Source organism: Crinia signifera, chromosome 2, assembly GCF_055691185.1.
Source record: "Crinia signifera chromosome 2, ASM5569118v1, whole genome shotgun sequence".
NCBI classification, from domain to species: Eukaryota; Metazoa; Chordata; class Amphibia; order Anura; family Myobatrachidae; genus Crinia; species Crinia signifera.
Genome location: NC_139218.1, coordinates 366,256,203 through 366,269,188, shown reverse-complemented (window position 1 = coordinate 366,269,188; position 12,986 = coordinate 366,256,203). Strand labels below are relative to the sequence as shown.

Genomic DNA, 12,986 nt, shown 5'->3' with positions numbered 1-12,986 from the left:
ACCACTCACAGCCTGGGCTTGCTTGATGAAATCTAGAATGTCCTCTTTCAGAGCCTGATGGATTTTTGCTGGACCCTTGTCGTCCCATAGGCAAACCGCGTGCACATCCCTAAAATACAAGGCCAAGTCCAATATAATACATCAGGTGAGAAGAACAATTTCTACTTAGTGCATGAGGATGTTGCTGAGGTAATAAGTGGCTATGGTCAAGAGCATGCAAAATCATGCACTTGGGTCTCAAAAATCCAAAGACTAAATATAGTATAAATGGCACTATAATGGAAACTACTGAGGAAGAGAGGGTGTCACAGGGGACTTCAAGGCAGGTAGGCAATGTAATAAAGCAATGAAGAAGGTAAGTCCGATGCTTGGTTGCATAGGGAGAGGTATCAGCAGTAGAAAGAAAGAAGTAATTATGCCACTGTATAGGTCATTGGTACGGCCTCATCTAGAGTATTGTGTTCAGTTCTGGAGGCCATATCGCCAGATGGATATAAATACATTAGAGACTGTACAAAGAAGGGCAACTAAAATGGTGCATGGCCTATATCACAAAACGTACCAGGAAAGACTAAAAGATCTTAATATGCATAGCTTATAGCAGAGAAAGGAAAGGGGGACATGATAGAAACTTTCAAATATATCAAGGGCTTTAACAAGGTACAGGTGGGAGACATTCTTCACAGGAAGAGGAGCAACAGAACACGAGGACATGCACTGACACTAGAGGGAGGAAGATTCAGGGGAGATCTGAGGAAGAATTACTTCACAGAAAGAGTAGTGGATAAGTGGAATAGCCTCCCATCAGAGGTGGTAGACGCAAATACAGTAGAACAATTTATACATGCTTGGGATAGGAATATTGATATCCTTACAAAGAAATAAGGATTAAATATGGTTTGAGGGAACACGTTTAAAAAAGGGGCAGACTAGATGGGCCAAGTGGGTCTTATCTGCCATCACATTCTATGTTAAAAGGAAAGAGGGGCACAAACAAAAAGGAAAAAAAACACCTAACAAAAAAAAAAAAACACCTTTGTGCATAAGGCGTTTGGAGTAGATGTATGCAGCAGTGATAAGTGAGGAGAAGTGGTCCATGGCAACCAATCAGTTGCTTTGTATATTTTTATATTATGCAAATTACAGATGTTACTTCAGTGCTGATTGGTTGCCATGGGCCACTTCTCCGCTGGCTCACTTCTCCTCCCTTATCACTGCTTCATACATCTATACCCTTGTTAATTATCTGTATTTATAACTAAAGGCGAAATGCAACACAAATAAATTTACCAGTGGTACGGCCTTCCTTTAGTCTGATCAAACCCCCAAGCACTAAGGCTTCAAGGGCATTCACCAATCTCCTGTGTAACACAGTAATGAGCAGTCCAATATACTTCAATGACCGTATCACTAAAAGTTACCCTGTCACATGCAGCTCAGCCCTCACTGGCAATCCCTTATATGGACAGGTAGCTGCCACTAACAACCTGTTCTGTCTATCCCTACTAAATCCTAAGGTGGGGGACAATGGACAAGCAGATGACAACTAAAGCTGTGTACATATTAGCCAAAAGGCCAAACGGCACGATATAGCCAACACTTTTGCTGGTACTCCTGGATAAACTATATAGTGCATTCACATTAAACAATACCGTTCAGTGGTCACATCCAGGAGCATGCTGTCATTAGCCATATAGGGCATAATTCAGACTGGATCGCAAAGTTTTTCTCTAATGGACAAAACCATGCTGCACGGCAGGTGGGTCAGATGTAACATGTGCAGAGAGGGAGTTAGAGTTGGGCGAGTTATTTTGTTTTGTGCATAGTTATTATTGGCTGATTTATTTTTACAGTGCAGTTTAGATTTTAGTTTGAACACACTAAACCCAAATCTAACTCTCTCTGCACATGTTACATCTGCCCCACCTGCAGTGCACATCATGTTGTCCATTAGAAATAGGAGGGGTGTTTGATAATGATTCGCGAGAGAGCGCATCATTAACAATATAGTGCCTACACACTATCGGATATGCACGAAAAAAATCATTAACAATATCGTTATTGCGCATATAGGTAACGATAATCGCTAGTGTGTGCAAACCTCTAGTATTTAAGCTCAGAGCCAAATCAGACACTTTAAACATCATGAACCCAAGTATATAAAATAGCTTTTGTAAGGAATAACTTAATATTTCCTTTACAACAGAGGTTCTAAAGAAACGGTCCTTAAGGCACAAACACGGTCCCGGTTTTAAGTATGTCCAGGCTTGGTCACAGGTGACATCTGTGCTGAGCCATGGATATACATAAAACCTGGACAGTTGGGGTGTCTTGAGGACAGCATTTTACAATACAAACATGCATGGTATGTAATGGAAAGTGTGCAAGAAGCATCCTTTAAAGTAGCTTCCTTTTCTAAAAAAAATAAAAAATAATAATCTTCTTCCCATGGACACATTTTGAAACCATCATCAACTTACGAGAACAGATCGAACCACTGCTGCTTTGTGACGGACTCCTGGCGTAAAAGCTTCAGCACGATCGGTCTCATGAAATCCCATTTGTCTTCAAACTGAAGGGAACCTTTATTCTGCAATAAAGTAAACACAGTTCTATTAGCAAATAAAAAATGCCGCCACAGCGGTGATGACAGGACGACACAACGAGTGGCGGATCGGTAAGTGTGTGTGCGCTTCCCTGGATCAGCTGCCCCTTTATCCGGGCTATCACTGTATAGCGCATCCATTATTCCCACCGCGAGGTATCGGTACCAATTATTATTAATCATGTACAATGATGGCATTGTATTGTTGTGTACTTAGCCATTCCTTCTGCTTCTCAGAATAGAGAGACAAGATGATGCACACATCTAAAGGTAAAGGTAAAGCATATAGAAATATTGAATATTCCTTAAAAGACAAGGCTCCCACATAATAAAAAATAATAATAAAAAAAACAATAAAAAAAAAACAACAATAAAACCCAACGCATTTCGCCATCTCACTGGAATGCTTGCTCTCTGCGGTATGCAGTCATTAGCTCGACATGCAATGTGTCAACCACTGAGGTCCACATGGCACAAGCATTAGGTCGACAATAGCAAGGTTGACAGTCAAAAGATCGACATGACATTTTTACGCTTTTTTGGAGTCGACGCGCCGAAAGGAGGTATTTCATGCCATACCATCCACTAGGGCGTGGAGGGAGAATACAATAGTGTGCCCAAATCATGGCAACTATGTCAACATTCGAAACAAAAAAAAAAGTGAAAAACGAATTTTGACCTTTTTTCTGTCCATTGTCGACTTAATGCTTGTGTTGACCATAGCCACAACATTCTACTTTTCCTGTATCAATGGACACTTACCATTGCGATCAGTTATGTGTGTGATAACAGCGAATCGCGGGAGGCGTGGTGGGTTGCCGCGAATTGTGGGAGGGGGGGTCACGGGTGGGGGGTGCCGCGAATCGCCACAAGAAAAATAGACACATAAAGGTCAACACATGTAAATGTTGACATAAGTGTGGCACTTCATTGGTGTCCATGTCGACACATGAGAATGAATATGAAAACATTCAAAAAATGAAAAATAAATCTTCAAAAACTCATGTCAACCTTTTTCATTGTCGACCATAGCTATGTCAGTGTTTTGCTTGTGCCATTCAATCCTGGGGTTGCAGTGAATCGCGGCGTGGGGGGTGTCCGCGAATCGCGGGAGGGGCAGGGCGCGGGGGTTGCCACGAATCGTGGAAGGTAGCGGGGGGGGGGGGTTTCCACGAATTGCGGGAGGGGGGGTCACGGGGTGGGGGAGTGCCGCGAATCGCGGCAGGGGGGGGTGTGCCACGAATCGCCACAAGAAAAAATAAACACATAAAGGTCAACACATGTAAATGTTGACATAAGTGTGGCACTTCATTGGTGTCCATGTCGACACATAAGAATGAATATGAAAACATTCAAAAATTGAAAAATAAATCTTCAAAAACTCATGTCAACCTTTTTCATTGTCGATCATAGCCATCGAATAGCGGGAGGTGGGGTCGTGGGGGGGGGGCGCGTTGCGAGGCGCTCACCTGGTGGCTGTGGAGTAGGTTCCTGGGCAACGTGGGGAGGCAGAGGGTGTCCGGCACTGTGGGCTCACTGGGCTGGTTCTCTGTCCTGTGAGTCAGAGGCTCCACCCAGCATTACACACACACTCACACACTTTGAGTGACAGATGTAGCCAAATATATATAAGAGATTCCCCTGTATACTGTAGCTATGTCTGTTCACAGGAATGACACTTGACAGTAACCGTGAAAAAAAATCATATAACTAAATGGCAGAATATTTACTTGGCTCTATCAATATTTTATTTGGGAAAAACTAATCGTCATAAATTGCGGTGCCGCTGTTTTACTCAAAGATAATGCATTTCTACTATATATTTTATGTTTTCCTGTCGTGTGTCCAAAATAGATACCAGACAGGCCCTGCAAATAGCCCTGCAGTGCAGCCATGTACTCTTCTATAAATAAATAAACTCACCCCCAAGGCCCAAGCTCGCAGATGGTGTCACTTTACAAGTGCACCCACCTAATAGAATTTATACTCAATCTTCCAGACACACAAGTGTTTTGCCACTGCTTTCCCTGTCACCCCACTCCACCTGCCCTGACCCTCCTCCCAAGATTCCCAATTGACAAAAAGAAACCACCACAAACCAGTACAGACTTGCTACTGAAAAGCAAAAATCAGCATATAAAAACAAACAAAAGGAACCCTACAAATGGATAAAGAAAGTGCCTTAAACCCCTTCAGTGGTGTGGGTTTTTTAAGGTAGCGCTACCCACTGGGTGTGTTTTTTAGGGGAGCGCTACCTAAAAAAAAAACACCATGCTGTTTGTAGGGTCTGGGCAGCGCCGCTGAACACTATGTCGGGTTGGGCGGGGTGAAGCGGCACTAAACACTGGCAATCCCAAGAATTTTCTGGGTTTGCCAGTCTGGGCATTAAGGCATAGCCCGGAAAATTCTCGGGATTACCAGTGAAGGGGTGTTAATGGCCAGCCTACCATCATATACACCAAGTGGTATAGTATAGATTCAGATACTGTATGTCCGCACACACCACACACAGATATGTCCTCACACACCTATAGTATACAGCACAAGATGCCCAGCTCATCTGAGCAGCTTTAGTAGCAGAGTACCATTCACATACCAGTCACAGAAGTAGATAAAACAATGGGGCAGATGTATTAAGCCTTAACAAGAGATAAATACAAGGGTGATAAGGAGAGATAAACGTCCAGCCAATCAGCTCCTTACTGACTTTTTTTTCAAACACAGCCTGTAGCATGGCAGTTAGCAGGTGATTGGCTGGACGTTTATCTCTCCTTTATCACCCTTGGATTTATCTCTTGTTATCAATACATCTGCCCCAGAGAGTGATATTTTTGCTGCTCCAGCCAATCCGCTCCTGTCACTTTTTCAAATGACAGAAGCTGATTGGCTAATGGAACTTGCCTGAGAAACTGCTTTGGCCGCTGCAGTGAACATCCTATACACATTCAGACTCCTTCACACACAGATTGATACATTTAATCCAGCAAAGTAGTTTTGTCGCTTCCAGTTATTTTATTTGTGTGAATAAGAAACATTTAGAGTGGGTAAGCAGCGCGGCTGAGACATCCGAGGGGGGCAGCTCGGCGTGACGGAATACGCAGTGTATGAGGACACATCTGTATTTGCGTTCTGTAAGTGAGATCGGGTATTATGAACAACATCTCTACTATGCAGTTTAGATTAGGATACAGCAAACACAACAGTATGTACTAGATTTCACACTGATTTTAATAAATCATTTTTGTTTGCCCGGCTTAGCTAAAAATATCTGAAGGATATGGGAAATGATTTAATCTCATGTTGACATGGAACCCGCATCTGTAGTCACATAGTGGAGCACACAGAAATAGCCATTTTAAAGGCAAACAAATCATTTTTTGTGCAGCTTTCCTGTAATATTTATCTATTGGTGAGGGCTAATTCACTATGAGCTACAAAACTTCTTCAAACTGCAACTCCCGGCGGCCTAGCAAGGGGCTGGGCTTTCCCACTTGCAGGGTCCCACAAAATTTTGCAGTATTAAAAAAGTGGTAAATTCAATATAAAAGTATACGGTTAAAAAAAAAGTAATGGAATTAGATTAGTAGTAGTACGTTTATTTATAAGGTGCTGCAAAGTGTCCGCAGCGCCGTACATACCAAACAAAAAACAAATGACAAGGTAACGTACAGGGTGTGTTGAAAAATACAGTATAAATAGGGGTATAGCTGGTAGAAATAAAATCAGCATCAGTTCAGAAGTAGGTGTCAAAATTGTCGAGGAGACTGAAGATGAAGTAGAGGAAGGGAAGAACAGGACAGGAGCACAGGTGAGGTAATGAGGTAGGGTGAGTACATGAGGAAGGAGGACCCTACTCATAAGAGTTAACATACTAAAAATAGGTGGGTGGACGAACGAACGAACGAAAAACAACAGGATAAGTAGGAACGGAGGGGAACGGAGGCAGGATAGGAGGATCAAAAGAGGTCAGGAGGAGGGATAGGCTAGTCGAAAAAAGTGGGTTTTGAGGGAGCGCTTGAAGGAGGTAAGGGAATCAGAAAGCCTGATGGGTGGCGGGAGGTTGTTCCAGTGCAGGGGGGCAGCGCGAGAGAAGTCTTGGACACGGGAGTGGGAGGAGGTGATTAGGTGAGAGGTCAGTCGGCAGTCAGCGATGGAGCGAAGAGGACGGGAGGGAGTGTGGATAGAGATCAGTGAAGAGAGGTAAGGAGAGGTGAAGGAGGAGAGAGCCTTGTAGGTGGTGGTGAGGAGTTTAAAGAGAACTCGGAAAGGAATGGGGAGCCAGTGAAGAGATAGACAGAGGGGGGAGGCAGAGGTAGAGCGGCGGGAGAGGAAGATGAGCCTAGCAGCAGCGTTAAGAATGGTTTGGAGAGGTGCGAGGCGGGCGAGAGGTAGCCCAGAGAGAAGGATGTTGCAGTAGTCAAGGTGGGAGATGACAAGAGAGTGAATGAGAATTTTGGTCGCGTCAGTGGAGAGGAATGGTCTGATGCGTGAGATGTTGCGTAGGTGAAAGCGGCAAGACTGTGACAGAGCACGAATGTGGGGGATGAAAGAGAGGGAGGAGTCAATGATGACACCGAGGCAGCGCGTTTGGTCAGTGGAGGTGATCTCGGTTTCACCAATGCTGATGGAGATAGTGGGAGAAGAGGGGATGTTCGGGGGATGGAAGATTAGAAGTTCAGTTTTAGCCATGTTTAGTTTCAGGAAGCGTTGGGTCATCCAGGCTGAGATGGCCGTGAGGCATTCGGAGACCTTGGACAGGAGTGATGGGGATAGGTCGGGGGAGGAGAGATAGATTAGGGTATCATCAGCATAAAGGTGGTAGATTACACATGAATTAGCCCCTATATGTATATTAATAATGTATTTCAGTAAATTCTGTGCCAATTTCTACTAAAGACAACAGGTAAATGGCAACTCTTGCCCTCTTTCCACACATATACAAACCTATGTGTAAACCTGCCACTTATCTGCACTAAACAATCAGGGTTTGTTATATAAGGACAACTGTGGCCATGCTGACATTCATGGTGTCAACTTGCTGACACATTCAGAAATGTTGACATCGTTACCATCTTTCATGTAACCATAACAGTGTTATTTTCACGGCATCAAACATGTAAACATCTGCATAATGGGCCTTATTCTAGTTCACTCTTTCTGAAAAAAATCCTTCTTAGATGGACAAAACCATGTGCACTGCAGGTGGGGCAGATGTAACTTGTGCAGAGAGAATTAGATTTGGGTGGGGTTTTACTTAAAAGTGAGATCTATATTGCAGTGTAAAAATAAAGCAGTCAGTATTTACCCTGCACAGAAACAAAATAACTCACCCAAATCTAATTCTCTCTGCACATTTTACATCTGCCCCCATGCAGTGCACATGGTTGTGTCCATCTAAGAAGGATTTTGTCAGAAAGAGTGAACTAGAATAAGGCCCAATGTCGACATCTACATTATGCAGATATAAATGCCAATATTTAAACCATGTAAACCCAAACTCTAGGCAGAAACACAATACTTTCTCAGTGAAAATAACATTTGTATGGTATCTGGATTATTAAAACAGACATTAGGGTCAATAGGTCAACAAGAAAGTTGTTGACACACAAATGATTAACATTTTTTGTTTAATTTGACCCAAATTTAGGATCTGCTTTATTTACTAGTCACGTGAACATAGGTCGGGAATAGTAACAATGCCTGAAGTATGGAAAGCCAAGCCAGCCATCCAGGGTACAAGTTTACATGGATGGTGGGCAGATAACCGGAAATAAACCATATTTGGGACAAAATTACCAAAACAAAAGTAAGAAAAAAGTGTTGACCAATATTCAGGTCAACCTTTTCACCTCAAGTACTGGTGTCGACCTGATTATGGTCTATCTAGACATTTTGAATCTATTAATGCACACCCCACCTGCATATAGGGGTGTTAAAAGATGTGAGGAAGGAAAAAAGTAGAGGCCATAAAGATAATGAAATAGAAAAAACGGTACTCTTTACCTAGCACGGCGCCCATCGTGGTCATCGCGGCCATTGAATGCACTAAAAAAAAAAATCGAGTGCGACGCGGCCGACACGATGCCAGCGATTTCCCATAGGGAACAATGTTACATTTCTCAATTGACCCGATTTTACTGTTCAATGCCTCAATTGACACGATTTTTCCATCGTGTCAATTGAGCCAAATACCCACCCTGAAGTGTGAAATGGCCCCCACAATTGTTATCGTGGCCAAATACCCACCCTGAAGTGTGAAATGGCCCCCACAATTGTTAACGCCACCCCACGATCAACGTGAACCCGAAGCGTGGTGAGCGCAGCGAGCCCGCGAGGGGCGGCGGTACGCGTCCTACAACCTTTTCATACCCCCACTATCCACGTCGGCGTGGAGTTGAGAATAGAATAGTGTGGCGAGCGGAGCGAGCCACCGAGCCCGAAGCGTGGCGAGCGCAGCGAGCCCTGCGAGGGGACGCGGATACCTGTGAAGCCCGCGAAGGGACGCGTTTACCTGTGAAGGTATCCGCGTCCGCTCGCCACACTATTCTATTCTCAACTCCACGCCGACGTGGATAGTGGGGGTATGAAAAGGTCGTAGGACGCGTACCGCTGCGCTCGCCACGCTTCGGGTTGACGTTGATCGTGGGGTGGCGTTACCAATTGTGGGGGCCATTTCACACTTCAGGGTGGCTATTTGGCCTCTGTGGGCCATTTAACATTGTTTCCTATGGAAAAATCGTGTCAATTGAGGCATTGAACAGAAAAATCGGGTCAATTGAGAAATTTAACATGGTTCCCTATGGGAAATCGCGGGCATCGCGTCGCACCCGATTTTTAGTGCATTCAATGGCCGCGATTTTTTTACCTGCGATGCCCACAATCAAAATCGTGGGCGCCGTGCTAGGTGGGCAGTATTCAATGTGAAAGTTCTCCGTGCATGGAGAGCGTTTTATTCCGCTCTCCATGCACTCTCCATGTTCCGGAGCCTCCTGCTCCCACTATTCAATGTTTTGAAGACTCGCCGCCACTCGCGGCGAGTCTTAACCCCTGCAGCGGACGAGCGTCCGCGGCAGGGAGCTTTCAGGGAGCCGGGACACGGAAGCAGCCAGAGAGATTAAAGTCTCCCTGGCTGCTCCAGAGGACTGTGGAGGGGAGGGGGGCTCTCCGGAACCCAGGCAGCACAGGCTGCCACCCCCCCCTATAGCCAACGGGGGACCCAGTATTCACTGCACCCGATCGTGCATATTAACGATCGGGTGCAGTGAATATATGAATATCTAATGAGCGGCTCGAGCGCTCCGACGCCCCCTGCTGGCTGCACTGTGTAAAAAAAAAAAAAAATTTAAAAAAATTAAAAAAAATATATATTTTTTAAATTAAATATATATTCATGTGCTATAAGCACATGAATAAAAATAACATGCCCCTTCACAGAAAAAAAAACCTGATTTTTTGACACCAAAATTAAAAAAAAAAACCTTTTAGTTTAAAAGTTCACTTTCCAGCTCTCCATCAAAAGATGGAGAATTTCTACACAGAGAGAGATGGCGAAAATCACTTAGAAAGACGGAGAATATTTCACATTGAATAGGGTTGCTCGCTTTTGGAGAGCAAAATGCTCCGTCCAAGGCGAACAAAGCACAAATTCTCCACAAAACACAGAGAACTTTTCTCATTGAATACTGCCCAAAGAGTACCGAAAAAACATCTATAAATGCGCATATTACTATGTTATGTTAAGGCAAAACGAATTGTAGTGTGTGTGTGTGTGTGTGTGTGTGTGTGTGTGTGTGTGTGTGTGTGTGTGTGTGTGTGTGTGTGTGTGTGTGTGTGTGTGTGTGTGTGTGTCAAAATGAACTGTAGAGTGTGTGGTTATTTAGAATGTAAACTCCATAGGGACAGGGACTGATATGAATAACAAATATTCATTGTATAGCTATATAAAATAGTGGAACTACAGAAACTTTGATAATCACAATGATATTAATAATCACTAAGGCCCTGGAGATGCATCTTGTATTAGGAGAACCAGTTCATATCTTCCAGTTACTAGTGTTTATTCTAGCACCCTGCGTTTACCAAAACCTGTGCCAAGGTGCAGTGTAAATTGGCAACCTGGGTCGAACGACCGGGCCCCGTTCCCAGTATATAGGAGGCAGCGCTGCCTCCTCCCCTGCCCCCGATGATGCGCCGCCACTCAGCCCCACCCCGTGTGATGTCATCGACCCGGCAATAAGCCAGGTAGGACGTGGAGCTTTCAGGCCGCAAAAGCCGGGTTGCTCCTGGGACAGACCCGTGTGCCAATCCCGGATGCCACCCAGCATTTGCGGTCTAAAAGGGGTATTTATTTACACTGAAGGGGAATGCAATTAGATACAGCAACGCTATATAAAAAAGGTGGTAGACTCGGCCTTAGCACACAGGCCATTCAATTACTGTTTAAATGGGCGTTAGCCCTTACAATGAGGTTCCCAGGATCTAGGAGTTATGACCCCCATACACTAGCGCGGTTTGGCCAGATTTCACCAGAATGTAATGGATCAGGTCAAGGGTGAAATAGCATTTGTTTCACATCCGCACCTACCTGACGTGCGGCCCCGTAAACATCGGGTCAGAGGTCGGACGTGCTGCACATAAGTTAAACTGTATGTGCAGCCATCAGCGACACATCGTAGGCGAGCTCAAGGGAAATCGGATCCGACTTGCCCCTTAAGCTCTGTATACAGGGGGTGATAGATCACCAATATGGGCTCCAGAAGAGAGCTCTATTGTAACTGTATAACCCTTGGATGTTGGCATGGTTAAGTAAAAGAGCTTCAGTTATGACATTAATATAGCTCACTGTATTGGACCTGCTATCGAACATTAACAACAAGCCAAGCAAAAGCATAAATACCAACCCACGGCATGTTCCATATGAGCTACAGACCTTTATCCCTCAGTTGGTCTTCCTGTAATACCATGGAGACAGATAGTCCTATAGGTGATCAGTATAGAGCAAATCAGAAGACGGATGTAAGCTTCATTACTTCCAAAGGTCCAAAAATGCCACAGAGTTTATGCAGAGCATAAAGAGTATTCTCCAGTGACCAGATCAGACGTTCTTATGCTAGTTACTATTCAGGAAGATTTGTAGGTACTCAGAACCCAGCGTAATGATGTTGTCAGGTCCCTGATTAATGTGGAGGTATAAGACATTTCCAGCTCTAGGCACGGCTCTGCATTTCACCTATACAGCTTCCAGTCATAAGTAGCCTGAATACTTCTGGAGATTTGGAACTCATGTGACATGACACATGACAAACACCCGTCGTGGAAGTTCATTCCCGATGCCAACAGCTCCAGTAAGCAAATCCACAAGGTTCTTGTAATACGGTCCCTGACATGGCAGCTTATGGTACAGGTGTGACAAGGATCAACAGTTTTACAGTTTTAATTCATCACCAGTGTTCTCGCGATCTGTGCTAACCTACATCGCTTAGCATGGGGCTTCAGCCACCCTATGTGTATGCCGCATTAGGTTAACATATAAACATAATTTATATAATGAAGTATTTTTTTCAAAATTAATCAAAAAGAAAAATTTGGCCTAGGGGTGCCACAAAAACCTTTGTGATGCTCTAGTGTAAAGTGATTCGAAAACATTTGGGAATCACTGCTATATGGGATAAAACAAATGAAAAGTATTATTGGGAATTGAAGCTGGGTTCACATGAAGTCCCATCGAAGGACCGTTCTGAGCTAAATCCTTTAAAAAAATCATGTAGTGTGTTTACTAAACATAGTCACGGATGTGTGTTCGCTGCCGGTGCATATACGGAATGCATTAATTAAGGAGGGCCCTGCCGCAGATTGCAGCATGGCGCCCGCTCCGCCCTCATCGGCAAGTGTTTATGTATTGTTAACATCAGCATACACCCGGATGTGTACTGACTATATCTTTTGCATGATTGCACAGTGTGTGTGTGCAATCCTGGATTTCGGTGGAGTTCAAGGGAAATCGTTGACTATAATCACACTGTTTGCATTTATCTAATGTGTACCCACCACAACATTTGCAATGTGTACCTGTAATCCATGAAGTGTTAAGAGACAGAGGTTTCATTCTTGATCCCTAACATTTTGTGAATCAAATGCATTTATATTTTTAAATACCAGTATGTGAACTTTCATGTAAAAAGAAAGCGCAGCACGCAATGTGTTCACGCCATGTTCCTAAATACTGTGCCTACATTTGTTAATTGGACTGGATATGTAGTGTTCATTCTAGCACCCTGTACCTGTCCCAAGCCATGCAACTCCTCTTTGCTGCCTGGGTTGTTGATCTCGGCTCTGTTGCTTCTAGCACGCTTTAGTCTGTATTTCAGTACTGCAATACAGA

General features: G+C 44.1%; 1 protein-coding gene across 2 annotated transcripts in view; it reads right to left on the bottom strand.

The window, feature by feature from the left end:
* CUL5 (cullin 5) overlaps positions 1-12,986 on the bottom strand; it is a 76,091-nt gene that overhangs the window by 57,343 nt on the left and 5,762 nt on the right. For both annotated transcript variants that reach the window (XM_083169973.1, XM_083169974.1), the window contains exons 2-3: positions 2,481-2,590; positions 10-109 (exon numbers count right to left, since the gene is read on the bottom strand). In XM_083169973.1, the coding sequence (XP_083026099.1) occupies positions 10-109; positions 2,481-2,590 (210 nt within the window). The remainder of the gene's footprint in view (positions 1-9; positions 110-2,480; positions 2,591-12,986) is intronic.